Source organism: Drosophila teissieri, chromosome 2R, assembly GCF_016746235.2.
Source record: "Drosophila teissieri strain GT53w chromosome 2R, Prin_Dtei_1.1, whole genome shotgun sequence".
In the NCBI taxonomy this organism is placed as follows: Eukaryota; Metazoa; Arthropoda; class Insecta; order Diptera; family Drosophilidae; genus Drosophila; species Drosophila teissieri.
The window spans coordinates 17,570,032-17,582,037 of NC_053030.1; the positions used below are offsets into that span (position 1 = coordinate 17,570,032).

Genomic DNA, 12,006 nt, shown 5'->3' on the forward strand with positions numbered 1-12,006 from the left:
ATGAACATGGAAAACCCTCATTGTTGATTTCGTCAATCGAGGGACGATCCGCTTACTCTCAAAAGCTGCCTGCTTTGTGGCGCGCTATAAGCAGAGCCCATAGGAATAAGTAATATATTTTAGTAAATGCGGATAAAATTGACTTTGTTTTACAAAACACGAAGAAAAATTAAACAAAAAGTGCAAGAATGGTAGTTCTTATTATTTATTGTATGGTAGCGATATATGTTAGTACGTATATTGACAATTTAAATAGCAGGGAATATTAAGTATACATATCCAGTGCAAATGCAATTCTAAATGCGTTTTTCCTAATTAAGATCGAGTCGCACTCTCCATTAATACATTTTATTAATGTAGCTTTTTGATTACTTACTTCTACAATAATTTGTCATACAGTTTGTATTGCATTTCGCCAGAATTTAAGATTGTTTTGGAAAAACGAAAAAAAGGAGCTCTTAAATAGAAAGTGGCAAGAAAAAATCATGACTAAGAAAGAACGCAGATCTTTGTGGCTTTCATCGCAGACACACAGTGGTTTTTCAATTGTTTTAACTTTTAAAGCTCTTGGGTCGCCTTTAGCTCTAGGGCATAATCAGTGGTTTATTATCTATATGTCTATAAAAACGAATTTACAACTTGGTTGCAAGTTTAGTTTGGATCTAGGCATTAGGGTGAACTCCTCGATTCGCGAAAATGTTTTCGTTGCACGCCTTTTTTATATTATTGGTCACAACCACAGTAAGGAGTGATAGTCCAGATGGAGCATTCAGATTAAATGTTCCACTTTGGGATGTGAATGATTTTTATTCGCGCATATCTAATGTATTTGGCACTACAAGTACCACAAAACCACCACAGGTGATGCCTGAAAAACCAACCACAGCCGCTCCTTGGGACGCCTATTACAGCGCGATCATGCAGGAGTTTTACAACAAAAAACAAGGAATGTTTCCAGGCGATCTGATGGCCGTAGAACCTTTGCCCGTGCCTGTACCGGTTCCAGTCCCTCATCCACGGCCACCGCGACCACTGAGGCCACTGCGGCCTCACAGACCACCGCTTCCAAATCGACCTAGACCCAGGCCAACACGAAAACCAAGGAGAAGCACCACAACTACCACCACCAGGCGAACAACAACCACACGGAAAACTTCTACGACTTTGTCCACAACAACGGAATCGCCAAAAACTACGTCGAGTACTTCTAGTACAGTCGCACCCACAACCAATTCAACAACTGAACAATCATCGACAATAGAGCCATCTTCAACGACAGGTGGATCCTCTACAACAGGAGGCTCATCGACAACAGGGGGATCCTCTACAACAGGAGGCTCATCGACCACTGGTGGATCTTCTACAACAGGAGGCTCATCGACAACAGGTGGATCCTCTACAACAGGAGGCTCATCGACCACTGGTGGATCTTCTACAACAGGAGGCACATCGACCACTGGTGGATCAGTATCTTCCCGGCTAAGAGGAAAATACAAATACTCACGAGCTACAACAGTCACTCCTTTACGTTTCCATCATAGTCAGATCCAGAGTAGCCCAATTTCAATTCCGACTGTGCTCAGTGTAGAGGGACAGTCATCGTCTTCTAGCTTCCTTCGTCCTGATCTGCAACTTACAGTGCAATCGGCGCCACAGTCTGTGACGACGTTGTGCCATAACTATCCTCGCCTATGTGCTCACCCAGAAGAAGCCCAATATGTTCGCCTAGTCGATGGATTTGGAAAGCCCATGCTTCTTATATCGCCAGGAGGCGTTGCAAGTCCCTCTCTTCGTTTGAATGAAGCACAACGGCCCTTTAGGTTAAAGGAAAACCCCTGGAAATCGGTGCCACCACGACAAAAGAATCCCTCAAGAAGTAAATATATTTACAGGTTAATCAAAAAACGAAATAATCAAAGACTTTAAATGTTCTGTTATATTGAACTTAACAATTGAAAATGGAATTTGAATTAAATTAACAAGAGCTAAAAACGCCTCAGAAGATTTTCATTTGAGTTTCCAGAATTTTTATTTATTTATTTATCTGCAATCATTGCGATTAACGCGCTATAGTTTATGTTATCAGTAACATCCATGCCAAGAAGAACTCGTTCCAGATTCGAACCGTAAAAAGACAACCATGCTGCAAAACCAAATCTGATAAGAATAAGTAATGGCTGAGAACAAATCAATTACTAGATAGATTCGAAGATTATGTCCAAGACGAGATTGTAGTAATAATTAATTAATGTCGTTAGTGGAGCCATCTGAAACATCTCGATACATCACAAAAGTACCTTAAAAACAGAGGTCGATAAGCTTAATTTATATTTTAAAGCGATCAGTTATTCTTAATGCTCAACTTCTATGGAATAACATGGAGTATATAAAGACTCTAAAGAACGCTTCACTTCAGTATTTTGGCAGCATGAAGCTGTTTGGAGGTTTAATAATCTGGGTCTGCCTGGCCGCAGCAGGACCTAACTGGCTTTCTACGTTCGCCACCGGCTTTCAGGTCCAAGTGCGAATTCCAATATGGGATGTTTCCGGACTTATTAAAAAATTCACCGGCTCCGCCACGGGGCATGTCAGTAATCACAAAAAAAAAGAACGACCTGTTTCTGAAGACTATTGGCCGCCGTTATATGGATACTATGATCCGTTGGCTTACCCACCGCCACCTTATTACCCATACCCCCCTTATGCGCCACCAACACATCCACCAACACATCCACCAACAAATCCGCCAACAAATCCACCAACCGATCCTCCAACCAATCCTCCAACCAATCCTCCAACAAATCCGCCAACAGTTCGACCAACAAATACACCAACAAATGCACCAACAAATTCGCCAACAAAGGCACCAACAAAACGTCCAACAAAAGCACCAACAAAATCACCAACAAATTCGCCAACAAAGGCACCTACGAAACGTCCAACAAAACTGCCAACGAAGACACCAACAAAGGCACCAACAAAGACACCAACAAAGGCACCAACAAAGGCACCAACAAAGGCACCAACAAAGACACCAACAAAGGCACCAACAAAGGCACCAACAAAGGCACCAACAAAGGCACCGACAAAGGCACCGACAAAGGCACCAACAAAGGCACCAACAAAGGCACCAACAAAGGCACCAACAAATTCACCAACGAAACAACCAACGAAACTAACGACAACAACAACTGAAGCAACAACAGAATCACCAACCGATACAACAACAGTAATTTCAACAACCGATGAAACCACGGATGCAACCACTGAGATCACAACAACGAATGCAACTACGGACGAAACAACCGACGCAACAACGGACGCAACTACGGACGAAACAACAGACGCAACAACGAAGACACCAACAAAGGCACCAACAAAGACACCAACAAAGGCACCAACAAAGGCACCAACAAAGGCACCAACAAAGGCACCGACAAAGGCACCAACAAAGGCACCAACAAAGGCACCAACAAAGGCACCAACAAAGGCACCAACAAAGGCACCAACAAAACGACCAACAAATTCACCAACGAAACAACCAACGAAGCCAACGACAACAACAACTGAAGCAACAACAGAATCACCAACCGATACAACAACAGTAATTTCAACAACCGATGAAACCACGGATGCAACCACTGAGACCACAACGACGAATGCAACTACGGACGAAACAACCGACGCAACAACGGACGCAACTACGGACGAAACAACAGACGCAACAACGGACGCAACAACGGAAACAACAACGGACGCAACTACGGACGAAACAACAGACGCAACAACAGTCGCAACAACGGAAACAACACTCACATTAAGAGATCATGATCTCTGCTTATTGTTCCCTCACCTTCCAGAATGTCAAATAATCAAATCAGTGCAATTAGTAAACAACAAGTTCAGTGACGTGTTGTATCCGGAAAAGAAGCTATCGATTGAAACCATGCCTCACTCAGTCACCTCTCTTTGCTTCTATTATCCGCGCCTGTGCATGAAGCCCGAAGAAGCTCAGTTTGTAAGATTGTCAGATGAAAATGGAAGACCTTTGCTCTTGATAAGTCCAGTTGAAGAAAAATCATACAAAAATAAACTGAGAAGAAACAAATAATAATGTTTGTGAATTTAAATTATACACTTTAAATAAACATTAATAAAAGATGATAACAATTTTACTTTTCTTTATAATTTATAAAAAAAAAAATTTTAAAACACACATATGTACAAGAACACAGTCTACAGGAGAATACATTTCAGGTATACAAATAGCAAAAATACACATCATTCATTTGCCTGAAGTCCAAAATGACTCAAAGATAAAGAAAATTAAAACTTTATCGACACTTCATTTGACATGACAAAGGTGACCACACTCCAAGCGAATGTATTCAAGCAAACTGGTTTCAGTTGCCCCACTCCACCTGATCAATTTGTGTAAGACCACCAGTCCAAGTTCGGCTTCCTGAAGAAGTGGTAGGTGAAATTGAAATGAGCTCCGTCCAGTTCTTTCGATCAAACCCGTGGATTATTTTCCTTCAATTATGCGTTTTATTTCGATGGTGCGAAGGTGCCCCAGTGCATCAAGATGAGGCACTGCAGCAACTCAGGGTGTTGAATGTGACCCAGGCGAGTCTCATTGCGTCCAACTCCACCGTGAAGTGTAGCCTGACTCCGAATCTGTGTGACTGGCAACTGCATCTCTACGATGGCCACGCATTCAGTGTGCCTCTTGTACAGACAATGGAAAGTACCACCACCCAAGCACCACCACTTCCAACTGCTGGTCAGAACATTTTCGAATTGAACCACAACGTTGGTGGACCACAGCTGTTTATTCTGGCAGAGATTGAGCCCAAGTCGAGACGGAGATTAAGGCGAAAAAGAAAACTTTGGCGACGAGCCACTTTTAATCACTCGAGTAAACAGAAATTTATCTTGCTGGTCGTTCAATAAATATCCGAAATGAATAAATGTGCTTTAATCATTTATATAATCATCTCTCATTAGGCTCAATCAATCAGCGGCCAAGATTTATTGAGGCTGACTCACTGGACGCAGGCAGCCAGACTGTGAAATTCATTCCGCAGTCATAAAAAAATTCGCAGCTCATTAATGTCGACTCGATTCACGCTTTACCTGCCGTGAACTTTTCGGGACTGAGAATGGAAGCAGGGAAGCCGTTCGACCACTTTCAACTTTAACCCGCAATGCCACAGGTCTGGGGTCTAATGCCCATTAAGCTGTCTGCCCGTTGTTTGACTAGAAGTATCACGACTGGGCTCTGTTCTCAGTTCTCTATTTGTTTATTCAGATATGAATGGATGGGTTTTTAAGTGCCCAGCCGAGTTATTGTTTCTGATCGGGGGACTTTTAATTAAGTCATCTTTGTTGACCCAGCAGCCCGCATTAAATGGTGGCTTTGATGACTGTGAAATGATGGTTATGATGATTAATGGGTGCAGAGATTTGCATTAAAAGGGAAAGTGGGTAAAAGGTGGGGAAATCAATACAGTCGCCTCGATAGTTATACCCGTTACTCGTAGAGTAAAAGGGTATACTAGATTCGTTGAAAAGTATGTAACAGGCAGAAGGAAGCGTTTCCGACCATATAAAGTATATATATTCTTGATCAGGATCAATAGCCGAGTCGATCTGGCCATGTCCGTCTGTCCGTCCGTCTGTCCGTCTGTCCGTCTGTCCGTCTGTCCGTCTGTCCGTCCGTCCGTCTGTCTGTCCGTATGAACGTCGAGATCTCAGGAACTACAAAAGATAGAATGTTGATATTAAGCATACTGACTCCAGAGACATAGACGCAGCGCAAGTTTGTCGATTCATGTTGCCACGCCCACTCTAACGCCCACAAACCGCCCAAAACTGCTACGCCCACACTTTTAAAAAATGTTTTGATATTTTTTCATTTTTGTATTAGTCTTATAAATTTCTATCGATTTTCAAAAAAACTTTTTGCCACGCCCACTCTAGCGCCCACAAACCGCCCAAAGCTGCTACGCCCACACTTTTGAAAAATGTTTTGATATTTTTTCATTTTTGTATTAGTCTTCTAAATTTCTATCGATTTGCCAAAAAACTTTTTGCCACGCCCACTCTAGCGCCCACAAACCGCCAAAAACTGTCAGTGCTGAAGACTCCTTCGCACTTTCACTAGCTGAGTAACGGGTATCAGATAGTCGGGGAACTCGACTATAGCGTTCTCTCTTGTTTTTGTATAGCATCTCTAATGGATTCCAAAATCTTTATTTTCTATTTTCTCTTTACTTTCTAGTTATGGTAAGCATAAAACGCCAATCGGAATCGAATCAATTTACAGCCTGGACTCACTTGCTATTTGATCAGTACTTCAAGTTTAGTCCCAGCGGAAATTCAATTCGTCACTTGGTCGGACCCTCTATAAACACTAAAACCGGAACCCCAAAAAACCCCAAGTCCAACAAATACTCTGGAGTCACACATCAACCGTGGCACGTTCGTCGTCGCCATCGTCGGCGATGGTATCGTAAATTGTATTCAAAAATTTTCTAATTTCCGCATATGGGAGAATCTGCCACCAATTTGTCGTAGTTTCAATTTCCTCCTCCATTACGCCAGCGATTGCAGGACGTCTCTGGGAGCCCTGGCGACGTTTATCCTTGCCCTTACCCTTGCCTTTGCCTTTGCCCCCACTCCTCGTTGTCAAAGGACGATGCGTGCTGATTTCCGGCGATAGTGATTGTGTTGCCAACTCCTTCGCCGGCTGCTTCGCATTTAAAGGTCCAGTGCCTGGTCCCATGATGGGTTTAGTTTCAGAAGTTTCAGGACGAAGAGCAGCAGGAACTGGCGCAGTGACAACTCGGTTCGCTGTCATCTTTATTTCAGTTTCATTAAACGCTGGTGCTCCTCCTGTTGGCTTTTGCTTCCGCTTGCTCTTCGGACGGGGCGGTCTGCCTTTCGGTTCGTCCTTCTTTCTTTTGCCGGACTGAGCCATTGTGCCGGTGTCATCGGCATTCTCCGCTGTCGTCGGGCTGACAACCTGCTGCATTCCTGTCGATGGCTTATCGATAATTGTCTCACTCGGGGCCATGGGTTTCTTCACACTTGTCACCGATGCCCCTGCAGGAGCTGTCCCCGCGGCGTTTACTTCTTCAACTTTATTCCTTGCAGGAAGGACTTCAGCTTCTTCTGCATTGTTCTCGGCAAGCTCTGGCAGTGTCAGCTTCACCTTCAGCGGCTCCTGCTGCTCCTTCTGCTCCTGCTGAACCTGCTGCTCCTGTTCCTGCTGCTTCTGGGTCATAACTTCTTCGTCGACTGGTTTACGCTCATGGTCGATGGTCAGGGTATTCAATTGCACTATCTTCTTGGTCCCTACACTTTGCACATGGAACTCGTTCGAGTATAAATTCTCCCGTGCGTGCAAAGCCGAGTTCATTTGCAGAGGCATTAATTGCATGTTTATGGCCGGGCTCTCAATTGTTTTGTTCAGCTCGCCTGGTTGTTCCTGCACAGCAATTGGCATTGGCAGGAGCTCCATGTCCTCGTCAAGGTTCCTGTAGTGGGACCTCTGTTGCGTGGATCGTCGGCTGTGGTGGGAGATCTGCTGCAGCATGTGATCCAGTGGAGGAGCATCCTGTGTGGATCGACTTTCGATGGCCTGGCGACGGACCAGGTTCATCCGAGGCTTATTGTAGGCATAGACATCCACATTGAAAACTCCATGGGTGGGTGCACGGCGCCAGTGCCTGGCAGGAGTGGCTGCGGAAAAGGTGTGGGTCATCAGGTGTGGGTGTGCACTGTACTTTCACTTAAACACTACACATTTCGGGGGCTTACCTCTGGCCACAAGGGCACAAGACTGGATTAGCAACAGCAGCAGTGGCAGCTTCATTCTGGCTAATACATATTTTAGGCGTTGGCTACGACTAAACCGATTTTGGACCTCTCGACCAATTTTATGGCCATCCGATTTGGGTCACTCCGCAACTAATTTGCATTGACGATTCATGTTTGGCAATGTTCTGGGAATGTGAAAACACAGTAAACTCCATCCATGCTCGACGCGATTAAAATCAAACATCTTATGGGCATGGAATCTCAACGAGCTGATGGTTCACTGTCGCTGAGAACTGGTTTCCCTGAATCGAATTCCGATTCCGAGCAACGGCACTTTTGGCCAAGACACAATGGTTTCAGATGTGGACCTGTCAATGGCCAAGTTAATGCTGTGCCATAAAATATTATTGTAGTGCCACCTCTGTCGAGCCTTGGCCAATTTGTGTTTTCGTTGGCTGGGCCAAAAGTAGCGAAAGTTGAAAGTTGTGGTTAGCATTACAATGCCCTGCTAATGGAAAGTAATTGCCAAGAAATTCCGGGGTATGCAAAACAAGCCGTCATTGATTTTCAAATATTCTTAGGTTCCAAAGGTTCGGCTAAAACCATTAATTAAGAATGGAAATTTTCATCTAAAAACAACCAAAAAATCAATTTACACCGATAGTAAGAATGTCTAATATTGTTTATTTGTTTAGTACGCCAATAGACACCTTTATACAAAACAAATGAAAACTTCAAAAACAAAAGTTATAATATTAACGACTTGCTGGCAAAGGACATTAAGCACCCAAAAAACACACAGATTTATGCATGGCTAATGCATTTATCTGCTTAGAGAAAACATTGCCATCGCTCTGGGCAAAATTGAAAATTTAATTCGAAAAACCATTTGGGAAAGTGATTTATATTAAAGAGCTTGTCAAAAACAGTTGACCAAGAGTCAGCTAGCAGTAAACAAACAGCGAGCAAACAAGCACAGAACAGCACGGCTGACAGTTTCCACTCGGAGCACTTAAGATAACTTTGAGTAGACCAAGTCCGAGCTCCGGACCAAGGACTTCGGGTCACGGGATGGGAATGAAAATTGGGAATGGGAATGGAAATGGGGGCGTGGGGGGATGGAACCCGAGCTGAGCTGATGATGTCCACCACCAGTGGCAGATTTATGAAAACTGTTGACATTTAGTTCTTCGAACCGTAAACTCTGAGCGGACTCAAGGCAGCGGAATTTACATTCGAACAATGCAGGCCGCAGAAAAACGGAGCACGAAGTGCCCGGTACATAATGCAAACGGAATCGAGAGCCAGAGCAAAAACGGCCCAGCCGACAGGGAAATGTGGAAAAAAGCCAGATGACAGCCGGCCAAGATGGACAAAGGCAATTGTGTTGGCATGTGAAGGAAAGTCGTCGTCGGTGTGAGAGAACGAACTGGGAAAAACTGCTGATGCCGCTTGGCTCCTTCATCCTAAATGCGCTGCGAAAAACTGTTTGCAAAATGCAGGTGTTGACCCATTTGGGAAGATCGTGTTTTTCCACTCTCAACAATTAGTCGAATTTTAATCACTTTAAAGATTCCTTTGATTTTCTATACTTAATTATGATTAAATACTTTACTTAGCTGAGTACCAGTGTAAGCCACAATAGCTTTTGGCCCGAATTTGGTCTAAATGCAATTTGAGCTGCTTCGGGTTTTATGTAAATTTGTAATATAATAAGGGGAGCGTAGAGATAATACGATTGAACTGAGAGTGGACCTTGTAGAAGAATAAACTGGAAAACAAATTGCATCGATGGGTGAATGCGAAAAGTGTCAAACGGATGCACTTGCAATACCACTCCAACATGGGCTGAGTGGCACTTTTGATTCTTCAATCGAGTTGAGGCCCCAAAGAAAGCGATGACACATCCGTTAACGTTGAAATGCCTTGCACCAGACACTTGTCTTGCGGATGAGGATGGGGATGGGGATGGGGATGCTGATGAAGGTGCGGATGTGAATGGGGTTGCGGAGCTGGCCTATGCAAATAAAAACAAAGAAAGGCCGTGCACGTTAAGCGGATAGCCAGAGTGATGGAATGAAAAAACGCACAGGGCACCGAGCAGATTATTTTAGCAACTATGTTATGAACAAGGTTAAAACAATTATAATTATATAATGCGGATACCTTAAGGAAAACTAATGGTTCACAATGGTCAAGCCTTCATCATTTTAAAACAATGCCCTTAGAAAATGCGCAATTGCAGTGATTTATTTTCCAGTGTAGTGGGAGGGAGAAAGTCAGAAGTGGAGCCACTGTCGTCGACGTCTTAATTAAGCAGCTCAAACGGCAACAACAATTAGCCGAGATGCAACTCAAGCGATGTTGATTGTTATTTTGCCGTGTCCTGAGTGACAGGACGAGGGGAAAAGGGACAGAGCATGCCAGAGAGAGAGAGAGAGAGGCATAGGCAGGAGAATACACTGCTTGCACTTGTGGCTGGCCTACGGATAAGAGGCTTATTCAATCGAAATTGCAGTAGCATAATTACAGCAAACTTTAAACTTTTCCAATTTCAAATTGAAGTTGCTACATTGTGTTCGGTTGCACTTTTTACTGCTGCCATTGCTGTTGTGCCAGCAAATGCACACAATTTGCTTTGTCATTAGACGAACACTTTAGGCACTCGACTGCGCTGTTTATCTCAGGCCATCTCTTTCTGCAGTCCATGCCCCATCCCGCTCACACCATGTTATCTCCTTCTCTGTCAACTGCTTTGCTTTCGGCTGCTCATTTCCAGCTGGCCATTTCTTTGTGCAGCTCTTATTTGGCCATTCATTTGTTGCATTTGCCTGACCAAATAATTGGGGAGTGGGTGCGAAAGAGACAGTTATATTGGCGAGAAAGGGGAAGGGAGAGACGAACTGAGATCCATTCACAGTATTTTGCACATTTTCGCTTAATTTGAATTTTTCTATGCAAATGCAAATGCATGGCGAGGACGGAGAATAGCTGAAAAAAGCATCCCGAAATTCAACTGTTTTTCGTTAAATAATTCTATTTTATTGTGCATTATTTTCTTTCGTTTTTTCCACCAGCTTTCGTCTGCGCCAAATTGTTATTGCAATTTTCTTTGTGTGCTTTTGCACATTTTGCAGCATTCGCGGTTCACTGCGCTGTCGTTTATTTGATATTTGTACTCCTCCCTGAATATATCCCTCGATAAGGTACTCCGACCGTCTAACAGGACTTTTCGGTCGGATTCGGGGGAATCCCCTTTGAAATGAATCTGAATGTATTTGGTTGCAGTCGAGTATTCGATTCGTTTGGGCACTGGCAAATATGGTGATTTCATTGAACACATCATAAAACACACCATGGTTGTGGTACAATAAAAATAATATTGATGATTGATAACAAAAACATTTTTTCCATCGTTATTTGTTTCGCTTTATACGATTTATATTTAAAATATAGCTGAATAACATTTCGAGTAAACTTAAGTTTTTAAAGTATATTTTTATTGGCACTTGTTTACAATATAAGCATGAATAAGCTATAGCTATAAATATAGCTTATATTTTTAAGCTAAATAAATATTTTCATTGTCTTTCGCTTCACCTAACATCGGCGGTCATAATTACCGATAAAGATATCACGCTTTTAGTACCAGTGTTGAACCATGAATGATTGGTATTAAAGGAGAAACATTAGCTCTGTTTTTCCAACTTTTGTTCGCCTCTGATCATTTTTCTTTTCCAATTTCCGCGCCTAAGCAGAGGCATCCGATTTGCAGTCGGCCAGTTAATTGTTATGCAAAAGCCAAAATGATGCCATAAAAATACAAATCCTATTCCCAGCCGGAATCTGAATCAGAGTGCCGATAAACTTTCCCCTCCGTGGCGAATAGATTGTGTTTGATTTGCCGCGTGGCCTTTGCATGCTGCAAACAAACGACACTTTGATTTAGTGAAAGAACAATTGTTAGTAAACAGAACCATGTCGGGAATGGAAGCAGTAACAGTGGCAAGCATTCGATGGCTAATAAAACAAAACAAAGCTAATGGCCAAACATAACGAAACCGAAATGCAGGCGGCAATTTTATGTCCGGCATAAAAGTTGCCCCCTCCTTTCCGTTTCAGTATTTATCTATTTTTCCCATACCCCCCTCCCCACCAGTAACTGTATCTGTATCTGAATCG

The 12,006-nt window shown here is 43.2% G+C and overlaps 4 protein-coding genes across 4 annotated transcripts; 3 read left to right on the forward strand and 1 right to left on the reverse strand.

Annotated features, from left to right (window-relative positions):
• Positions 1-696: 696 nt before the first annotated feature.
• On the forward strand, positions 697-1,926 carry LOC122614804 (mucin-5AC). Its single transcript, XM_043789460.1, has one exon. The coding sequence runs from the start codon at positions 697-699 to the stop codon at positions 1,924-1,926; it is 1,230 nt and encodes a 409-aa protein (XP_043645395.1).
• A 502-nt stretch (positions 1,927-2,428) lies between these two features.
• Positions 2,429-4,075, forward strand: LOC122614493 (putative uncharacterized protein DDB_G0290521; the record flags this gene model as incomplete). The annotated part of the gene is made up of 3 exons (XM_043789059.1): positions 2,429-2,839; positions 3,407-3,604; positions 3,647-4,075. Coding segments are annotated over exons 1-3 (1,038 nt in total), but the record flags the coding sequence as incomplete, so codon positions are not given.
• A 413-nt stretch (positions 4,076-4,488) lies between these two features.
• LOC122614809 lies at positions 4,489-4,953 on the forward strand. The gene has a single exon (XM_043789466.1). The coding sequence runs from the start codon at positions 4,489-4,491 to the stop codon at positions 4,951-4,953; it is 465 nt and encodes a 154-aa protein (XP_043645401.1).
• Positions 4,954-6,463: 1,510 nt separating this feature from the next.
• On the reverse strand, positions 6,464-7,879 carry LOC122614820. The gene is made up of 2 exons (XM_043789482.1): positions 7,825-7,879; positions 6,464-7,746 (listed from the first exon to the last, which is right to left on the reverse strand). Exons 1-2 carry the CDS (start codon positions 7,877-7,879, stop codon positions 6,464-6,466), a joined length of 1,338 nt encoding a protein of 445 aa, XP_043645417.1.
• Positions 7,880-12,006: the final 4,127 nt, after the last annotated feature.